Here is a 16,827-nt window from a genome sequence, read left to right as displayed (position 1 = left end):
TTTATCATTGGGTGGCAGTGAGCTTGGGTATGGCAATGTGAGCTGAGTAGCTAGGCTTTATCTGGCACACTCTTTCCCCATTGCATTTGACCATTTCTCTCCATGTTCTGTGTTGTGTCTTTATCATAGCTCAGGGTTACGCGTATGAAGGGAAGGGGATGCCTTCGTGTTCTGTGTTGTGTATTTATCATAGCTCAGGGTTATGTGTATGAAGGGAAGGGGGTGCCTTCGTGTTCTGTGTTGTGTATTTATCATAGCTCAGGGTTATGTGTATGAAGGGAAGGGGGTGCCTTCGTGTTCTGTGTTCATCATAGCTCAGGGTTATGTGTATGAAGGGAAGGGGGTGCCTTCATGTTCTGTGTTGTGTATTTATCATAGCTCACGGTCATGTGTATGAAGGGGTGTCTTCATGTTCTGTGTTGTGTATTTATCATAGCTCAGGGTTATGTGTATGAAGGGAAGGGGGTGCCTTCATGTTCTGTGTTGTGTATTTATCATAGCTCAGGGTTATGTGTATGAAAGGAAGGGGGTGCCTTCATGTTCTGTGTTGTGTATTTATCATAGCTCAGGGTTTTGTGTAGGAAGGGAAGGGGGTGCCTCATGTTCTGTGTTGTGTATTTATCATAGCTCAGGGTTATGTGTATGAAGGGAAGGGGGTGCCTTCATGTTTTGTGTTGTGTATTTACCATAGCTCAGGGTCATGTGTATGAAGGGAAGGGGGTGCCTTCATGTTCTGTGTTGTGTATTTATCATAGTTCGGGGTTATGTGTATGAAGGGAAGGGGGTGCCTTCATGTTCTGTGTTGTGTCTTTATCATAGCTCAGGGTTATGTGTATGAAAGGAAGGGGATGCCTTCATGTTCTCTGTTGTGTCTTTATCATAGCTCAGGGTTATGTGTATGAAAGGAAGGGGATGCCTTCATGTTCTCTGTTGTGTCTTTACCATAGCTCAGGGTTATGTGTATGAAAGGAAGGGGGTGCCTTCATGTTCTGTGTTGTGTATTTATCATAGCTCAGGGTTATGTGTGTGAAGGGAAGGGGGTGCCTTCATGTTCTGTGTTGTGTCTTTATCATAGCTCAGGGTTATGTGTGTGAAGGGAAGGGGGTGCCTTCATGTTCTGTGTTGTGTCTTTATCATAGCTCAGGGTTACGTGTGTGAAGGGAAGGAGGTGCCTTCATGTTCTGTGTTATGTATTTATCATAGCTCAGGGTTACGTGTGTGAAGGGAAGGGGGTGCCTTCATGTTCTGTGTTATGTATTTATCATAGCTCAGGGTTACGTGTGTGAAGGGAAGGGGGTGCCTTCATGTTCTGTGTTGTGTCTTTATCATAGCTCAGGGTTTTGTGTATGAAGGGAAGGGGGTGCCTTCATGTTCTGTGTTGTGTATTTATCATAGCTCAGGGTTATGTGTATGAAGGGAAGGGGGTGCCTTCATGTTCTGTGTTGGGGGTGCCTTCATGTTCTGTGTTGTGTCTTTATCATAGCTCAGGATTATGTGTGTGAAGGGAAGGGGGTGCCTTCATGTTCTGTGTTGTGTATTTATCATATCTCAGGGTTATGTGTGTGAAGGGAAGGGGGTGCCTTCATGTTCTGTGTTGTGTCTTTATCATAGCTCAGGGTTATGTGTATGAAGGGAAGGGGGTGCCTTCATGTTCTGTGTTGTGTCTTTATCATAGTTCAGGATTATGTGTATGAAGGGAAGGGGGTGCCTTCTTGTTCTGTCTTGTGTATTTATCACAGCTCAGGGTTATGTGTATGAAGGGAAGGGGGTGCCTTCATGTTCTGTGTTGTGTCTTTATCATAGCTCAGGGTTATGTGTATGAAGGGAAGGGGGTGCCTTCATGTTCTGTGTTGTGTATTTATCATAGCTCAGGGTTATGTGTATGAAGGGAAGGGGGTGCCTTCATGTTCTGTGTTGTGTATTTATCATAGCTTAGGGTTATGTGTATGAAGGGAAGGGGGTGCCTTCATGTTCTGTGTTGTGTATTTATCATAGCTCAGGGTTATGTGTGTGAAGGGAAGGGGGTGCCTTCATGTTCTGTGTTGTGTCTTTATCATAGCTCAGGGTTTTGTGTATGAAGGGAAGGGGGTGCCTCATGTTCTGTGTTGTGTATTTATCATAGCTCAGGGTTATGTGTATGAAGGGAAGGGGGTGCATACATGTTCTGTGTTGTGTCTTTATCATAGCTCAGGGTTATGTGTATGAAGTAGGGGTGTGCACCGGCCACTTTTCGTGTTTTGTGTTTTGGTTTTGGATCTGGATCTTTCTTCGTGTTTTGGATCTGGATTGGTTTTGCCAAAACCACCCTTCCGTGTTTTGGGTTCTGGGTTTTGTGTTTTGGATCTGGATTTTTTCTTAAAAAATTAAAAAAAAAACGCTAAAATCACATAAAATGGGCATTTTTTTGTTCCTACGCTATTAATAAGCCCAATAACATTAATTTCCACTCATTTCCACTCTATTCTGAACACCTCACACCTCACAATATTGTTTTTAGGCCAAAAGGTTGCACCGAGGTAGCTGGATGACTATGCTAAGCGACACAAGTGGGCGGCACAAATACGTGGCCCATCTAGGAGTGGCACTGCAGTGGCAGACAGGAAGCCAATCAGCGTTATGGTGCCCATTTGCATGTAGCACGAACCCGGGAGATCCGTGCTACATGCATCTGTGTGATTGGCACAGAGCAATGACAGGTCCGTGAGACCCGTCTGTGCTGCTGTGGTAACAAAAAAAAAAAAAAGCTGTGTAAAAAAAGAAAAAAATGGCGTGCACCCCCCCAAAAAAGAGCACCAGCCCCGGGCATTAGTAACCCAGTGCTGGGTGTGCTTAAATACAGGGGACAAACGACGTAGGGGTCCCCTGTACTTAAGCACAACCAGCACCGGGCTAGTCAGAACCAGCGCTGGTTGCCAAAATACGGGGGACAAACGACGTAGGGGTCCCCCGTATTCTGCGCAACCAGCTCTGGGCTCTGATCCGGTCCTGGTTCTAGAAATACAGGGGAAAAAAATTAGTAGGGTTCCCCTGTATGTTCCAGAACCAGCACTGGACTTTTTCTAGCGGGGGGCTGATGCCACAGCCAGGGGAGCCCTTTCACCGGGCCCCCCAGCCGCAGCATCAGCCCTGACCGCTAGTCAGCCCAGGCCGGGGATCCCTGGAGAGCTGGGGACCCCCCCAATAAAGGGGTCACCCTCTCCAGGGCACCCCAGGCCCAGGCTGATAGCCCGGGGCTATCCCCACCACCCCTGGTGGCGGTGGGTGGCGGGTTGATTGTGTGGTGTGGTGTAAATAAAGAATATCAAACATTGTCTTTACAAGTAGAACTGCAAGTCCCAGCTAGCCTGCCCCGCATGCTGGTACTTGGAGAACCACAAGTACCAGCATGCAGGGCATTAAGGGCCCACTAGTACCTGTAGTTCACCTGTAAAAAAAATGTTTAAAAAAACACAGGACACACACACCGTGACAGTATAAGTTTATTAAACATACATACACACACACACACACATGTACACATACTCACCTATGTAACATCGTCCACTTGTCCGGTAAAGTATCCATAGGGGACCTGTGAAAAAAAACATACTCACCATCTCCTATGCGAGGTTCTGTCCTCTTCGTTCCAAAGTAGGCATCCCCGGACTTGGCAAAAAAACAAAACGAAAACGCGATCCACGAACTTAGTACCGTTCTATAGAACGGTACTTCCCGAATGAGAGCTTAGCGGTGGGGTATCACCATGGAAACCCCGCTGCTAAGCGTTCATTGGCTGAGAGAGGTCATCTCCCGTCTCTCAGCCAATGAACGGCTCCCTCCATTGTAGTCAATGGTGGGAACCGCAGGGTAAACTTTAATAACCTTGCGGCTCCCACCATTGACTACAATGGAGGGAGCCGTTCATTGGCTGAGAGACGGGAGATGACCTCTCTCAGCCAATGAACGCTTAGCAGCGGGGTTTCCATGGTGATACCCCGCCGCTAAGCTCTCATTCGGGAAGTACCGTTCTATAGAACGGTACTAAGTTCGTGGATCGCGTTTTCGTTTTGTTTTTTTGCCAAGTCCGGGGATGCCTACTTTGGAACGAAGAAGACAGAACCTCGCATAGGAGATGGTGAGTATGTTTTTTTTCACAGGTCCCCTATGGATACTTTACCGGACAAGTGGACGATGTTACATAGGTGAGTATGTGTACATCTGTGTGTGTGTGTATGTATGTTTAATAAACTTATACTGTCACGGTGTGTGTGTCCTGTGTTTTTTTAAACATTTTTTTTACAGGTGAACTACAGGTACTAGTGGGCCCTTAATGCCCTGCATGCTGGTACTTGTGGTTCTCCAAGTACCAGCATGCGGGGCAGGCTAGCTGGGACTTGCAGTTCTACTTGTAAAGACAATGTTTGATATTCTTTATTTACACCACACCACACAATCAACCCGCCACCCACCGCCACCAGGGGTGGCGGGGATAGCCCCGGGCTATCAGCCTGGGCCTGGGGTGCCCTGGAGAGGGTGACCCCTTTATTGGGGGGGTCCCCAGCTCTCCAGGGATCCCCGGCCTGGGCTGACTAGCGGTCAGGGCTGATGCTGCGGCTGGGGGGCCCGGTGAAAGGGCTCCCCTGGCTGTGGCATCAGCCCCCCGCTAGAAAAAGTCCAGTGCTGGTTCTGGAACATACAGGGGAACCCTACTAATTTTTTTCCCCTGTATTTCCAGAACCAGGACCGGATCAGAGCCCAGAGCTGGTTGCGCAGAATACGGGGGACCCCTACGTCGTTTGTCCCCCGTATTTTGGCAACCAGCGCTGGTTCTGACTAGCCCGGTGCTGGTTGTGCTTAAGTACAGGGGACCCCTACATCGTTTGTCCCCTGTATTTAAGCACACCCAGCACTGGGTCACTAATGCCCGGGGCTGGTTGCTCTTTTTTGGGAGGGGGGGCACGCCATGTTTTTCTTTTTTTACACAGGTTTTTTTTTTTTTTTACCACAGCAGCATAGACGGGTCTCACGGACCCGTCAGTGCTCTGTGTCAATGACACAGATGCAAGTAGCATGGATCTCCTGGTCCGTGCGTGCATCTGTGTCATTGAAATACACAGCAGCACAGACGGGTCTCACTGACCCATCTGTGCTCTGTGTCACTGTCAGTCACACAGATGCATGTAGCACGGATCTCACGAGTCCGTGCTACATGCAAATGAGCAACATAATGCTGATTGGCTGAGAGCCGTGACAGACGGCTCTGTCAGCCAATCAGCACTTTGCCCATTAAAGGCAAAGGCATTTTTTTTTAAATGGCCGCTCGAGGCAAAACCTCGAGATCCGACAGCAGATCTCGAGGTTTTGCCTCGGGAGAGGGATTCGGGGCAGACAGGGAGATCCGAGCTTGGGCTCGGATCGCCCCGGATCCCCGAAGTTCGGGTGGGTTCGGTTCTCAGGGAACCGAACCCGCTCATCCCTAGTATGAAGGGAAGGGGGTGCCTTCATGTTCTGTGTTGTGTCTTTATCATAGCTCAGGGTTATGTGTATGAAGGGAAGGGGGTGCCTTCATGTTCTGTGTTGTGTATTTATCATAGTTCGGGATTATGTGTATGAAGGGAAGGGGGTGCCTTCTTGTTCTGTGTTGTGTATTTATCACAGCTCAGGGTTATGTGTATGAAGGGAAGGGGGTGCCTTCATGTTCTGTGTTGTGTATTTATCATAGCTTAGGGTTATGTGTATGAAGGGAAGGGGGTGCCTTCATGTTCTGTGTTGTGTATTTATCATAGCTCAGGGTTATGTGTATGAAAGGAAGGGGGTGCCTTCATGTTCTGTGTTGTGTATTTATCATAGCTCAGGGTCATGTGTATGAATGGAAGGGGGTGCCTTCATGTTCTGTGTTGTGTATTTATCATAGCTCAGGGTTATGTGTATGAAAGGAAGGGGGTGCCTTCATGTTCTGTGTTGTGTATTTATCATAGCACAGGGTTATGTGTATGAAGGGAAGGGGGTGCCTTCGTGTTCTGTGTTGTGTCTTTATCATAGCTCAGGGTTATGTGTATAAAAGGAAGGGGGTGCCTTCATGTTCTGTGTTGTGTATTTATCATAGCTCAGGGTTATGTGTATGAAAGGAAGGGGGTACCTTCATGTTCTGCAGTCATGCAAGTTTCACGCTCTTTTTAGTGCTATAGATTAACTCAAAATGGAAAAGTGACATCAGTCATTAGTTTTTATGTGACATATATGAACTTTATGTAATGTAACGGGCTGGTGTGCAGCCGACTTCTGTGGAATTGTATTACTTACACCTGGATGTGTATTTGTGCTATTTGTAGTCAAAATTGAGACTTACCAGAGTTTCTGTTAATGCTGACTTTCATCTGTCCATTCAACACTAGATCCCCCTTTGCCACAACCTTAAAAAATAAATTGTTATTTTATCAAAAACAATTATGGGAAAGAGAAAATTAATTTATAAGCCATCTTTGGGCATCATTGGGGCATGAGGCATTTTCTACCCTGTATCTTATTAATGTCCCAAATTTCTAGCTGAATTGATATTGATAAACTGTAATCCCACTGTATGCAGGTGATGAGTCTACATTAACTTCATAATACTGTTCTCTTCCATGCATAATGGAAAGGTGCAAAAACTATCTTTACCACATAGTGTAGATCAAGATGGTCCTCATCAGTTATGACCTCGCTGCCTCTGATGATGTAGTCGATCTCAATCTGGTGCACTCGGTCGCATGATAGGACTTCAGCAAGTGGCTGGATCTTTAGAAAGGTATTAGTGATGGAGCTAAATGGTTGCAGATTTTGATATGCGTCAACAAAGTATGGATTCAGCACTTGAAATTCCCGTTCTGGCCTGTTCTTCTTATATGTAGCCTAAAGATGTTTACAAATGCATTTCTTTTATCATATAACAGTTCACATTTATCATAAATCAGAAACCTACACCCGTGTCAACATGGCATTATTCATTTATAACACGTCTAGGCTCACAAATATAATAGAGGCAGATCTCCATCTGTCCCATAGCTCATACAAGTTGGTGGTGGCTAGTATAGAAATTGGAGATGAGCAATTCAGTTTTACTCGGTTTTATTCGGTAATGTTCGGACCTCAAAAACAGCATAATTTTGGCTAGAGATGAGCGGTTCGGTTTTGTCTGGTTTCTTTTTGCCAAATTAGCGCAAGTTCGGATTAGTTCGGATTTATTTTATTGGCTATCCAAAACACATGAGAGCGGGATAGCAATATGATGCTGTTTTTAAGATCCGAATATAAATGCGTAAAACGAACTGCTCAACTCTAATTTTGGCTATTTGACTTTGTGTGTTTTGGATATTCAATAAAATAAATACAAACTAATCTGAATTTAGTGCTAATTTGGTGAAAAGAAGTTAGTCAAAACCGAACCGCTCATCTCTAATAAATATATATATATATAATTTATAATTATTCAAACCACTACTCAATATGCCTCATTTAGCCAAAATACCCAAATACAACTCTGCACACCTCCACTATTATATTCATATGTAGTAGTGCCATAGTCAAAATACCTCAATATAGCGTCATGTGCCAATATACTGTATAGCCTAATATGCCCCAGTGGCGTAACTAGGGCAGGGCGGGTGGGGCACGTGCCCTGGGCACCGTGGGACTGGCAGCGTGGGATGTGTGTGTGTGTGTCGCCGGCCACGGTGCCGGCCCATCCTAGTTACCCAGTGTAGTGCCGAACACAGTGAGTGCGGTCAGCGCTACACATTTACACAGCCACGCCCCTTCCCTTCCCCTGAGTGCTTGCCCAATAGCGCCAGGAGGAGGGTGGGAGGCGGGCTCAGGCTGTGCATTCTAACACACACATCGCCGCCAGCATGGCGGCGATGTGTGTGTTAAACAGCAGCCAATGAGAGTCAGACAGACTCTCATTGACTGCTGCAGCGCCCACTGCAAGAGCCGGGCTGGAGCTCACTCATGAGCTCCGCCTTCTGGCTCCTGCAGTGGGTAATGGGAGAGACGTCATGACGTGTCTCCCATAATGCAGAGCGCGCCAGCCTGGGAGGGCTGACATGCGGATGGCGGCGGCAGGAGTGGGAGCCGGAGCCGGAGCGTGGATGCAGGTAAGTTTTCTTTTTTTTTTTATTTTTGCTGTGTATTTGCGGTGGGCACCTCTACTGGGGGAAGTAATCGGGGGGACTACTACTGGGGGCAGTAATCGGGGGGACTACTACTGAGGGCACTAATCGGGGGGACTACTACTTGGGGCAGTAATTGGGGGGACTTCTACTGGGGGCACCACTGGGGGGAACCTCTACTGGGGGCACTAATTGGGTGGACTACTACTGGAGGCACCACTGGGGGGACCTCTACTGGGGGCGCTAATCGGGGGGACTACTACTGGGGGCAATTCATCAGGGACCACTACTGAGTAGACCACTACTGGGGGCACTTTATAAAGGGCACTGCAAAGGGGGAGACTACTACTGGGGACCACTATAAAAGGGCACTGCATAGGGAGGACTACTACTGGGGGCACTATATAAAGGGCACTGCATAGGTGGGACCACAACTGGTGGCACTGCATGGGGGGACTGCTACTGGAGGCACTATATAATGGGCACTGCATAAGGGGGGGTCTACTACTGGGGGCACTATATAAGGGGCTTACTACTGGAGGCACAATGGACACTGCACTGCATAGGAGGGGCTACTACTTGGGGCACTATATAAAGGGCAGTGCATAGGTGGGGACTACTACTGGGGGGCTCTATATAAAGGGCACTGCATAGGGGGACCACTACAAGGGGCACTGGATAGTGGGACCACTACTGGGGGGCTGCATAAAGGGGATTACTACTGGGGGCACTGTATAAGGGGCACAACTGGGGGCCTGCATAAAGGGGACCACTACTGGGGCACTGTATAAGGGGAACTAATGGGGAGCTGCAAAAGAGGGACCACTACTGGGGGTACTGTACAAGGCGCACTACTGGGGCCTGCATAAGAGCCACCACTACTGGGGACATTGGATACAGGGGGTACTGTACAAGGTGCACTAATGTGGGCCTGCATAAGAGGGACCACTACTGGGGGCACTGCATAGGGCGGACTGTATAAGGAACACTACAGGTGTTAAGGTGCATATGGAAAGGAATGTTAAGAGTGACGAGAAAGGGGTATATGTGTCCTGTTGACACGCCTCATTTTTAAGTGACCCCGCCCTTTGTGACTATGCCCATTTTTTGACGCGCACGCCTTCGGTGCACACATACAGGGGTGAGGGGGGGCTCCATTTTAAAATTTGCCCTGGGCTCCAAATACCCTAGTTACGCCACTGATAATATAGCCAAAATACCCACCTATCCTATGCCTCTATAGTATATGGAGACATAGCAGATTATGGGGGAGATGTATCAAAGCTTCTATTGCATGTTAAAGTGGACAAATGTAGCCCATACAGGGGCAAACACAGGATTTTAAGGGGTTGTTTCTAGTATATATATAGTTATACACTGACACACACACGTGCACACACTTACCATGCTGCAGGTTGGAGATGGAGACGGGACCAGGCACAATGTCAATAAGCCCCGCCCCCTCGCTGCAAAATGCTGTGATTCACGGGTCAATTGGGAGGGGGTGGAGCCAGATGATGCAATTCAAATTCTATTGCATCATATTGACTCCGCATCCTCCCCATTGACCCTCGAATTGTGACATTTTGCCGTGACATGGTGGTGCTTGCTCTCCCCTCTGTCAGGGGGGGGGTTCTGGGTACTCAGAAACCCCCCCTGCGTGCGCTACTGCCATAGCAACCAATTATCTTTTAGCTAGTATTCATCATGTACATGTATAAATGAAAGTTCAAAGCTGATTGGTTGCTCTGGGTAACTTTTCCACTGTTCCCTTTCTCCACTCTTTGCACTGCATGATATATCTCCCACATAGCCTCATTCTCCTCCTTGATCAAGAGACTACTATGCCATCATTGCTCCAGCGCGGAGACAGCTGATCCAAAAATCAGCTGCTCCCCGAAGCGGCTTCACTGCACCTTTCACTGCAGAGTCAACACAAGTCGTGTACAAGGAGTCCTTACTCACCGATAGTAACACTGTGTGTCTGTTCCAGGGATTGGTGTCCAAAGTGATACATGCTTCCCCATTCTCATCTGTCTCATACACATGATCCTTTGTCACGTTGTCATACTTCTCTGTCACATACAGTGTTTGTGATTTCATTGGGGAGCCATCAGCACCTACTAACTTCAACTGTGAAGACATCATAACATAAATACATGACTGCACTCAGATATTTAATCACAAGTGAAACAGGAGTGCGTTAATTAATACAAATGTTTCATTAATGATTAAACTACTATAACAGGAGTGATATGAAGTTTATATTTGTTACACAAATCTTTAATGCATTTTTCACACTTTACTTATAGCGAAGGGTTTGAAACAAACAAATGTACATTTAAATGTTCAGCATATGCAGAGTAAGTTACTTCCACTGCATGTATGGGATAATGCGGAATCGGTATGTAATGCCGCCGGATGTGTTCCCGGCAGACATAATACCGACGCCAGAAGCCCGAACAGTGAAGATCCCGACTTGGACTAGTAAGTACCCTAACCCTCCCCTCTCCCCCCCTAACCCTAACCCTCCTTTAGTGGATGCCTAACCCTAACCTCCCCCTGGTGGTGCCTAACCCTAACCCCCCCTTCCCACACCCTAAATCTAACCCTCATGGGGGGATGCCTAACCCTAACCTCCCCCCAGTGGTGCCTAACCCTAACCCTGCTCTGGGGGGTGCCTGACCCTAAGTCCCCCAGGGGTGCCTAAAACGAACTTGCAGCTAACAGCTATCCTTCGTTCGGGATGCCGGCTGTCGGGATTTCAGCATCTGGTGATAGGTGTCGGGATTTAGATGCCTTTCTTTAGTACCAGTTTCGACTTGCAGCATCGGTATTCTGACGCCCAACATTCCGGGCGGCGGTAAGTTAACCACATCCCGCTGATGCTTGTTGTTATTTGTTGATTGTTAAGACTAGACAGAGAAGCATGATTTCTCATTTCCAAACCACATTGTATCAGATTAAGGGGCCCATGTATCAATCTGTTACTTAAAATTATGCAGAAACTGAAGTTTCTGCATAATTTTATGAGTTGTTCCTATGTACTAAAAGCACAATGCAGGATATTTCACAGAAATCTCAGGCAAAGAGCTAATTAGCACTTTAGATCGCAGTCCCCATTATAATCAATTGGGACAACGATCTGACCCTTATGTACTAACTCCAAAAAACTAAGCTTTTCGGAGTTTAGCCCTGGTAGTTTGCACCGTCTTCAGATGGTGTAAACTACTGTAAGCCTAAGGAGGCTCCAGGGGCAGGAGAGAGATCTCTTGATCTCTCTCTTGCAGCCCCCGACCACATGCGCAGTATCAGCTGAGCTTCCCCGGGGACGTCTTTTACTTCTGTGAAAGCAGTGGCGTAACTTCATCCCAGGTGCCCGGAGGCAAGATAAATGTTGGTGCCCCACCCCCCAAATTAAAATTTACCACCCCCCAGCACCTATGCCAGCCCCAGCTGCCGCCGCCCGCCTATGCAGTTTCTTTTATACAGTGCCCCCAGTAGTGGTCCCCCTGTGCACTGCCCTCTGTAGAGGTCCCCCTATGCAGTGCCTGTCTATGTAGAGCCCCCCAGTAATGGTCCCCCTATGCAGTACCTCCAGTAGTGGTCCCCATGTAGTGCCCCAGTTGTAATTGTCTTGTAGTGCCCCCAGTAGTAATGCTCCCTACAGTGCCCCAGTAGTAATGCCCCTTGAAATGCCCCCAGTAGTAATGGCCCCTGTAGTGCCTCCAGTTGTAGTGCTCCCAATAGTGCCCCCAGTAGTAAGGCCCCCAGTAATAAGCCCCCTGTAGTGCCCTCTGGTAGTAAGCCCCCTTTAGAATGTAAGCTCTTACGAGCAGGGCCTCTACCCTTTTGCGCTTCTCCTTACTTTACTTTCACCTACTTCTTACCCCCCACCATGGCACCTAACACTTGGTTGCTTACGCTCTGTTGCATATCTAGGTGTTATAGTAACTTATGTATCAATGTATATTATCCATGTCCTTGTCCTATTTTTTACTGTAAGTCCGTTGTCAAATTATTTGTTTATGTACTTTGTAAGGCGCTGCGGAACACTTGTGGCGCCATATAAATAAACGATAATAATAATAATAGTGCCCCCTGGTAGTAAGCCCCCTGTAGTGTCCCCAGTAGTAAGCCCCTGTAGTGTCCCCAGTAGTAAGTCCCCTGTACTAAGCCCCCTGTAGTGCCCCCTGTAGTACCCCCAGTAGTAAGCTCCCTGTATTGCCCCCAGTAGTAAGCCCCCAGTAGTAAGCCCCTGTAGTAAGCCCTCTGTAGTACCCCAGTAGTAAGCTCCCTGTATTGCCCCCAGTAGTAAGCCCCAGTAGTAAGCCCCCTGTAGTGCCCCCAGCAATGCCCCCTGCAGTAAGCCCCAAATAGTAAGCCCCTGTAGTGCCCCCAGTAGTAAGCCCCTGTAGTAAGCTCCCTGTAGTGCCCCCATTAGTAAGCCCCTGTAGTGACCCCAGTAGTAAGCCCCTGTAATGCCCCCTGTAGTAAGCCCCCAGTAGTAAGCCCCTGTAGTGCCCCCAGTAGTTAGCCCCCTGTAGTGCCCCCAGTAGTAAGCCCCTGTAGTGCCCCCAGTAGTTAGCCCCCTGTAGTGCCCCCAGTAGTAAGCCCCTGTAGTGCCCCCAGTAGTTAGTCCCCTGAAGTGCCCCCAGTAGTTAGCCCCCTGTAGTGCCCCCAGTAGTTAGCCCCCTGTAGTGAGCCCCCCCACACGTGCACACATACAAAAAAACCCCAAAACAATACTTACCTTAAACCCCAATCCAGTGTTGCTGCCGTCCGTCCCCGGTGCCCGCTCCTCGGAACTATGGGAGTGACGTCACTCCTATAGTGCATTGCGGGACCCGGAAGCCGGAGCTCAGGAGCTGGCGCCGGGGGGAGGGAGGAAAGAAGGAGCGGGCGCCCGCTGGTAACACACTCAGCAAATGGAGGTGTGGGCTGCACCCACCGTAGATACGCCACTGGACGTGGAGCGCCGATCAGCGGTGCTCCTTCTCCATGCAGCTCCTCAGCAGGTGCCCCTTCAGGGCTGGCGCCCGGCGGCAAATGACCCCATTGTCCCCGGGAGTTCCGCCACTGCTGTCCCTCCTTGCAGCACTCAATCCCCCCTTATAGCACACACTGACTCCCTGACAGCTCACCTCCCCCTCAAATTTCACTGCCCACCCACTTGCAGCACTTACTGACCCCCTCCAAAGCTTACAACCCCCTCATAGCACACACTGACCCCCTCACAGCCTACCTCCCTCTCATAGATCACTGCTACCCCCAAACAGATTATGACCCCATCATAGCACGCACTAGCCCCCTCACAGCTCATACAGTCCTCCCTTGTAGCACTCGCTGCCCCCCCCCTCAACAGCTTACTGTTCCCCCTTGCAGCACTAATTGGCACCTCTCCCTGGCACCTGGCAGCACCAGCACACTTACCTGCAGTGGCGTTCCTTCCTCAGCTTGCACCCGGAGCGGGCAGGGACCTGTACATTGCACGGTGCCGGTAAATAAGGTACGTGGCCTCGCGGATGGGGCGTGGCCTTGCAGACGGGGGTGTGGCTTCATGACCCGGACCCCCCTTTTTTGCCGGAGGTCGCGGCTGCTCCAGGGCCCCTGTAGCAACCGCGCCAGCCAGCATCCTCCTTCTTTGTTAGGGCCTGGCCTGGGCATAGTGTAATGAGTTAGTCTGACTCATTAGTATGCATCTGATAATGCCGTGGTGGTGGTGGTGGAGCTGGAGGAGGAGCGCCGCTGATGCTGATGGTCGCTCAGCTCAGCGGCTCCTCTACTACTCGTTACAACTAAAGCCAGTAGGTGAAATGGCCGGGTCCCGGGTGACAACTGACTCCATTGTCTCCGGGAGTTCCGCCACTGTGTGAAAGACTTCTCCAATTTGTTGGGGATATAAATCGCAGAGACAGTGGTTACCGCAACCGCTGTCCCTGCGAGTTCCCCTTTGTACATGTCGTGGATATTTTCATTAAAAATTAAAATATCCCTGTTGATATGGATAGATAATAATCGTGGCTGGTCTGCGATTAATAGTACATAGACCCCAAAAAGGCTATGTTAAGACCACATTGAAACAGACTGTAAAAATCTATTAATTGTCTTTTAATCTACCATCATATAAACAGCTTCAAATCTATCAATATGTTAACTAGAGCCGCATATCCAATACACGATTAATTAACGATTGAACCATAACGATTATCGTTCATTATATTGTGCTGTAGACATTGAGCCCACACTGAATGATATATCATTCACACTGAACGATATATCATTCAGTGTGGGCACCCTCCCTCATCCCCGGATCTGCACAACCTGATGATATCGTCAGGTTGGACAGCAGGTTCGGGCGATGAGCGACAGCGTCAACGACCAATGGAGCACGCATCGCTGGTCGTTGCCGGCATATCCACTGCACGATATTGCGGACGATGAACGATAATGATATAGTTATCGTTCACATCATCATATTTATCGTGTAGTGGTTATGCGCCATACCGTAAGTAACATTTACATTCCTATTTTATATATAAAGTACTACTGCCATCTACTGTCCAAAGTTAGTATTGGTCTATCCAAAGTGGGACATTAATTCAAATCTCTCTGTCATGAAGAATCCAGTGTGCACAATTTCACCTGAAGGGCTAGAGACTTGGTACAAGATTCTGCATATTAAGGTATGCCAGGTGAAATTAATGTGTGCTGAAGCTATAGTTTTGCTTATAGTCAAATCATTATTAATATTACAGATAATAATAGCTTTCAACTCTCACCTTTGTTTTATATTTCAGTCCTGGCTTATAAAAAGAATCTGATACTTCCAGGTCTTCAAAGGTCACTCTGGCAATCATTGCTGAAATACGGCAACTGCTGGTAACATTCATTTGAACTCCTACAGTACAAAGAAAAACAAGTTATTTACTCTAGTGTATTGGTTCTCAAACTCGGTCCTCAGAACCCCACACAGGTCATGTTTTCGAGGTCACCCAGCAGGTGCACAGGTGTACTCATTACTCACTGACACATTTTGAAAGATCCACAGGTGGAGCTAATTATTCCACTTGCGATTCTGTGAGGAGACCTGGAAAATATGCACTGTTTGGGGTCCTGAGGACCGAGTTTGAGAACCTGTGCTCTAGTGGATAAATCTATTGGTGGATAAATCTATTGGATAAATCTAGTGGTTCCTTTCGATGCTGTTGCATCTTGGGTGGATTTAGATGCCTTAATTTAAAGGGGCAATTATTTGGAATACTAAACCATGAGTTTTATGTAGTTAATATTATTGCCTCTTTAAATCCAGCTCCTGTAAACAGCAGAAGACGCAGTGGCTTTGAAAAGCGCTGCTTAGTAAATTTAGCCATGTCATATGCTTAAATATTTTTAAGCACTTTTCAGTGTAATCATTTATACTAAAATAAGTCTCTACATGTTTTTGCACAATTGAGTTAAAACAGTTTTGTGCTTAGATGTTTACATATTTTAATATTACTGTGCATTGTGTTGTTATCAGAGTATGTTCTATAACTTCCGTGAATTTAAATAGAAGAAAATATTAAATATAAACTTTAGATTTTATGGATCATGTTACCAACAAGAAAGAAATGAACATTTTTTTACACCAGCACCATGGCTCCTTAATTGTACCTGTTCCATCTTCTACAAGAAAGGCCTCTGCATCAAAGTTTAATTGGTAGTCATATGAGCGTAAATGAAATGGCTCAGTCTCTATTTCCACTTCAAAGCAGCCATTCCTGTCAGTCTGTAAGAAGAAGAAATATGCATGATATTATAATACATCCAATTCAAGCCAATGAGGATGATCAGGTGTGGAGGCGAGTGACGCGCTGAGGATTATTCCTGGGGTTTGCTAGGGTATCCATGTGTTGCTCCATGATTAGGTTCCTGCGGTTACCATCACGGATGCAGCCATGACAGTTTACATCATCTGATTAACATTCACCCAATGGTAGCATGGTTTGCTGTCAGCTGACACCATCCTCCAGTGGATTACTACCTAAGGGTATTTAGCCGGGCTTTGGGCAACAGGAAGTTGCCTGAACAAGTTCGCTGCTTCCAGTGACTACTTACTGCTGCAGCGTTCCACGTTTCACCCTCCTAGTGAAGTACTCCAGCGACATTCACAAGTGTGTGCGTTTGCGCAGTGCATCATCCAAGCATTGTTTCCCAGTGTCCTACTACAGTCCTGCGTCTGGATCACTAGCGTGTGTGTACTCAGTACGTCATCCGAGTACTGACTCCTAGTGTCATTCTCCTGTACCAGTCCTGTGTCTGGTTCACCAGTGTGTGCACTCAGTACGTCCCCCTAGTACTGACTCCTAGGGGTCTATTTACTAAGCAGTGTTAGGAGACAGAGTGAAAAGTGATAAGAAAGTGATAAGGTGCCAGCCAATCAGCTCCCAACTGCCGGCTGGAGCATTTTTAGGGCACTCCTCCACCCCCTCAATGTGACGTTTTCATGTCACATGTTAGGGGGCGGGGCTAGAACAGGGTGCAAAATTGCCCTGCTACGGCACTGTTTACTATGGTATACTATTAAAGACAGCAGTAGAAGAACATAATGTGATCCCATAGTGAGCTGCACATTTATTAATCACAAAAATCTGTCGTATAATTTTAAATTATATAAATGTTTTGTGACAGCACAGTGTGTAATGATAGTTTTTTTTTA

The 16,827-nt window shown here is 47.5% G+C and overlaps 1 protein-coding gene across 1 annotated transcript in view; it reads right to left on the bottom strand.

The window, feature by feature from the left end:
• The window catches only part of LOC148518866 (alpha-2-macroglobulin-like protein 1), a 119,819-nt gene that overhangs the window by 82,104 nt on the left and 20,888 nt on the right, over nt 1-16,827 (bottom strand). The window contains exons 9-13 of the mRNA XM_088476946.1: nt 15,783-15,897; nt 14,909-15,027; nt 10,092-10,259; nt 6,640-6,870; nt 6,329-6,392 (exon numbers count right to left, since the gene is read on the bottom strand). Coding sequence (XP_088333072.1) covers nt 6,329-6,392; nt 6,640-6,870; nt 10,092-10,259; nt 14,909-15,027; nt 15,783-15,897 — 697 coding nt within the window. The remainder of the gene's footprint in view (nt 1-6,328; nt 6,393-6,639; nt 6,871-10,091; nt 10,260-14,908; nt 15,028-15,782; nt 15,898-16,827) is intronic.

This window comes from Taudactylus pleione, unplaced genomic scaffold (genome assembly GCF_031769625.1).
Source record: "Taudactylus pleione unplaced genomic scaffold, aTauple2 ptg000198l, whole genome shotgun sequence".
In the NCBI taxonomy this organism is placed as follows: Eukaryota; Metazoa; Chordata; class Amphibia; order Anura; family Myobatrachidae; genus Taudactylus; species Taudactylus pleione.
The sequence above is the reverse complement of the archived record's forward strand: the minus strand, read 5'-3'. Positions and strand labels throughout refer to the sequence as shown.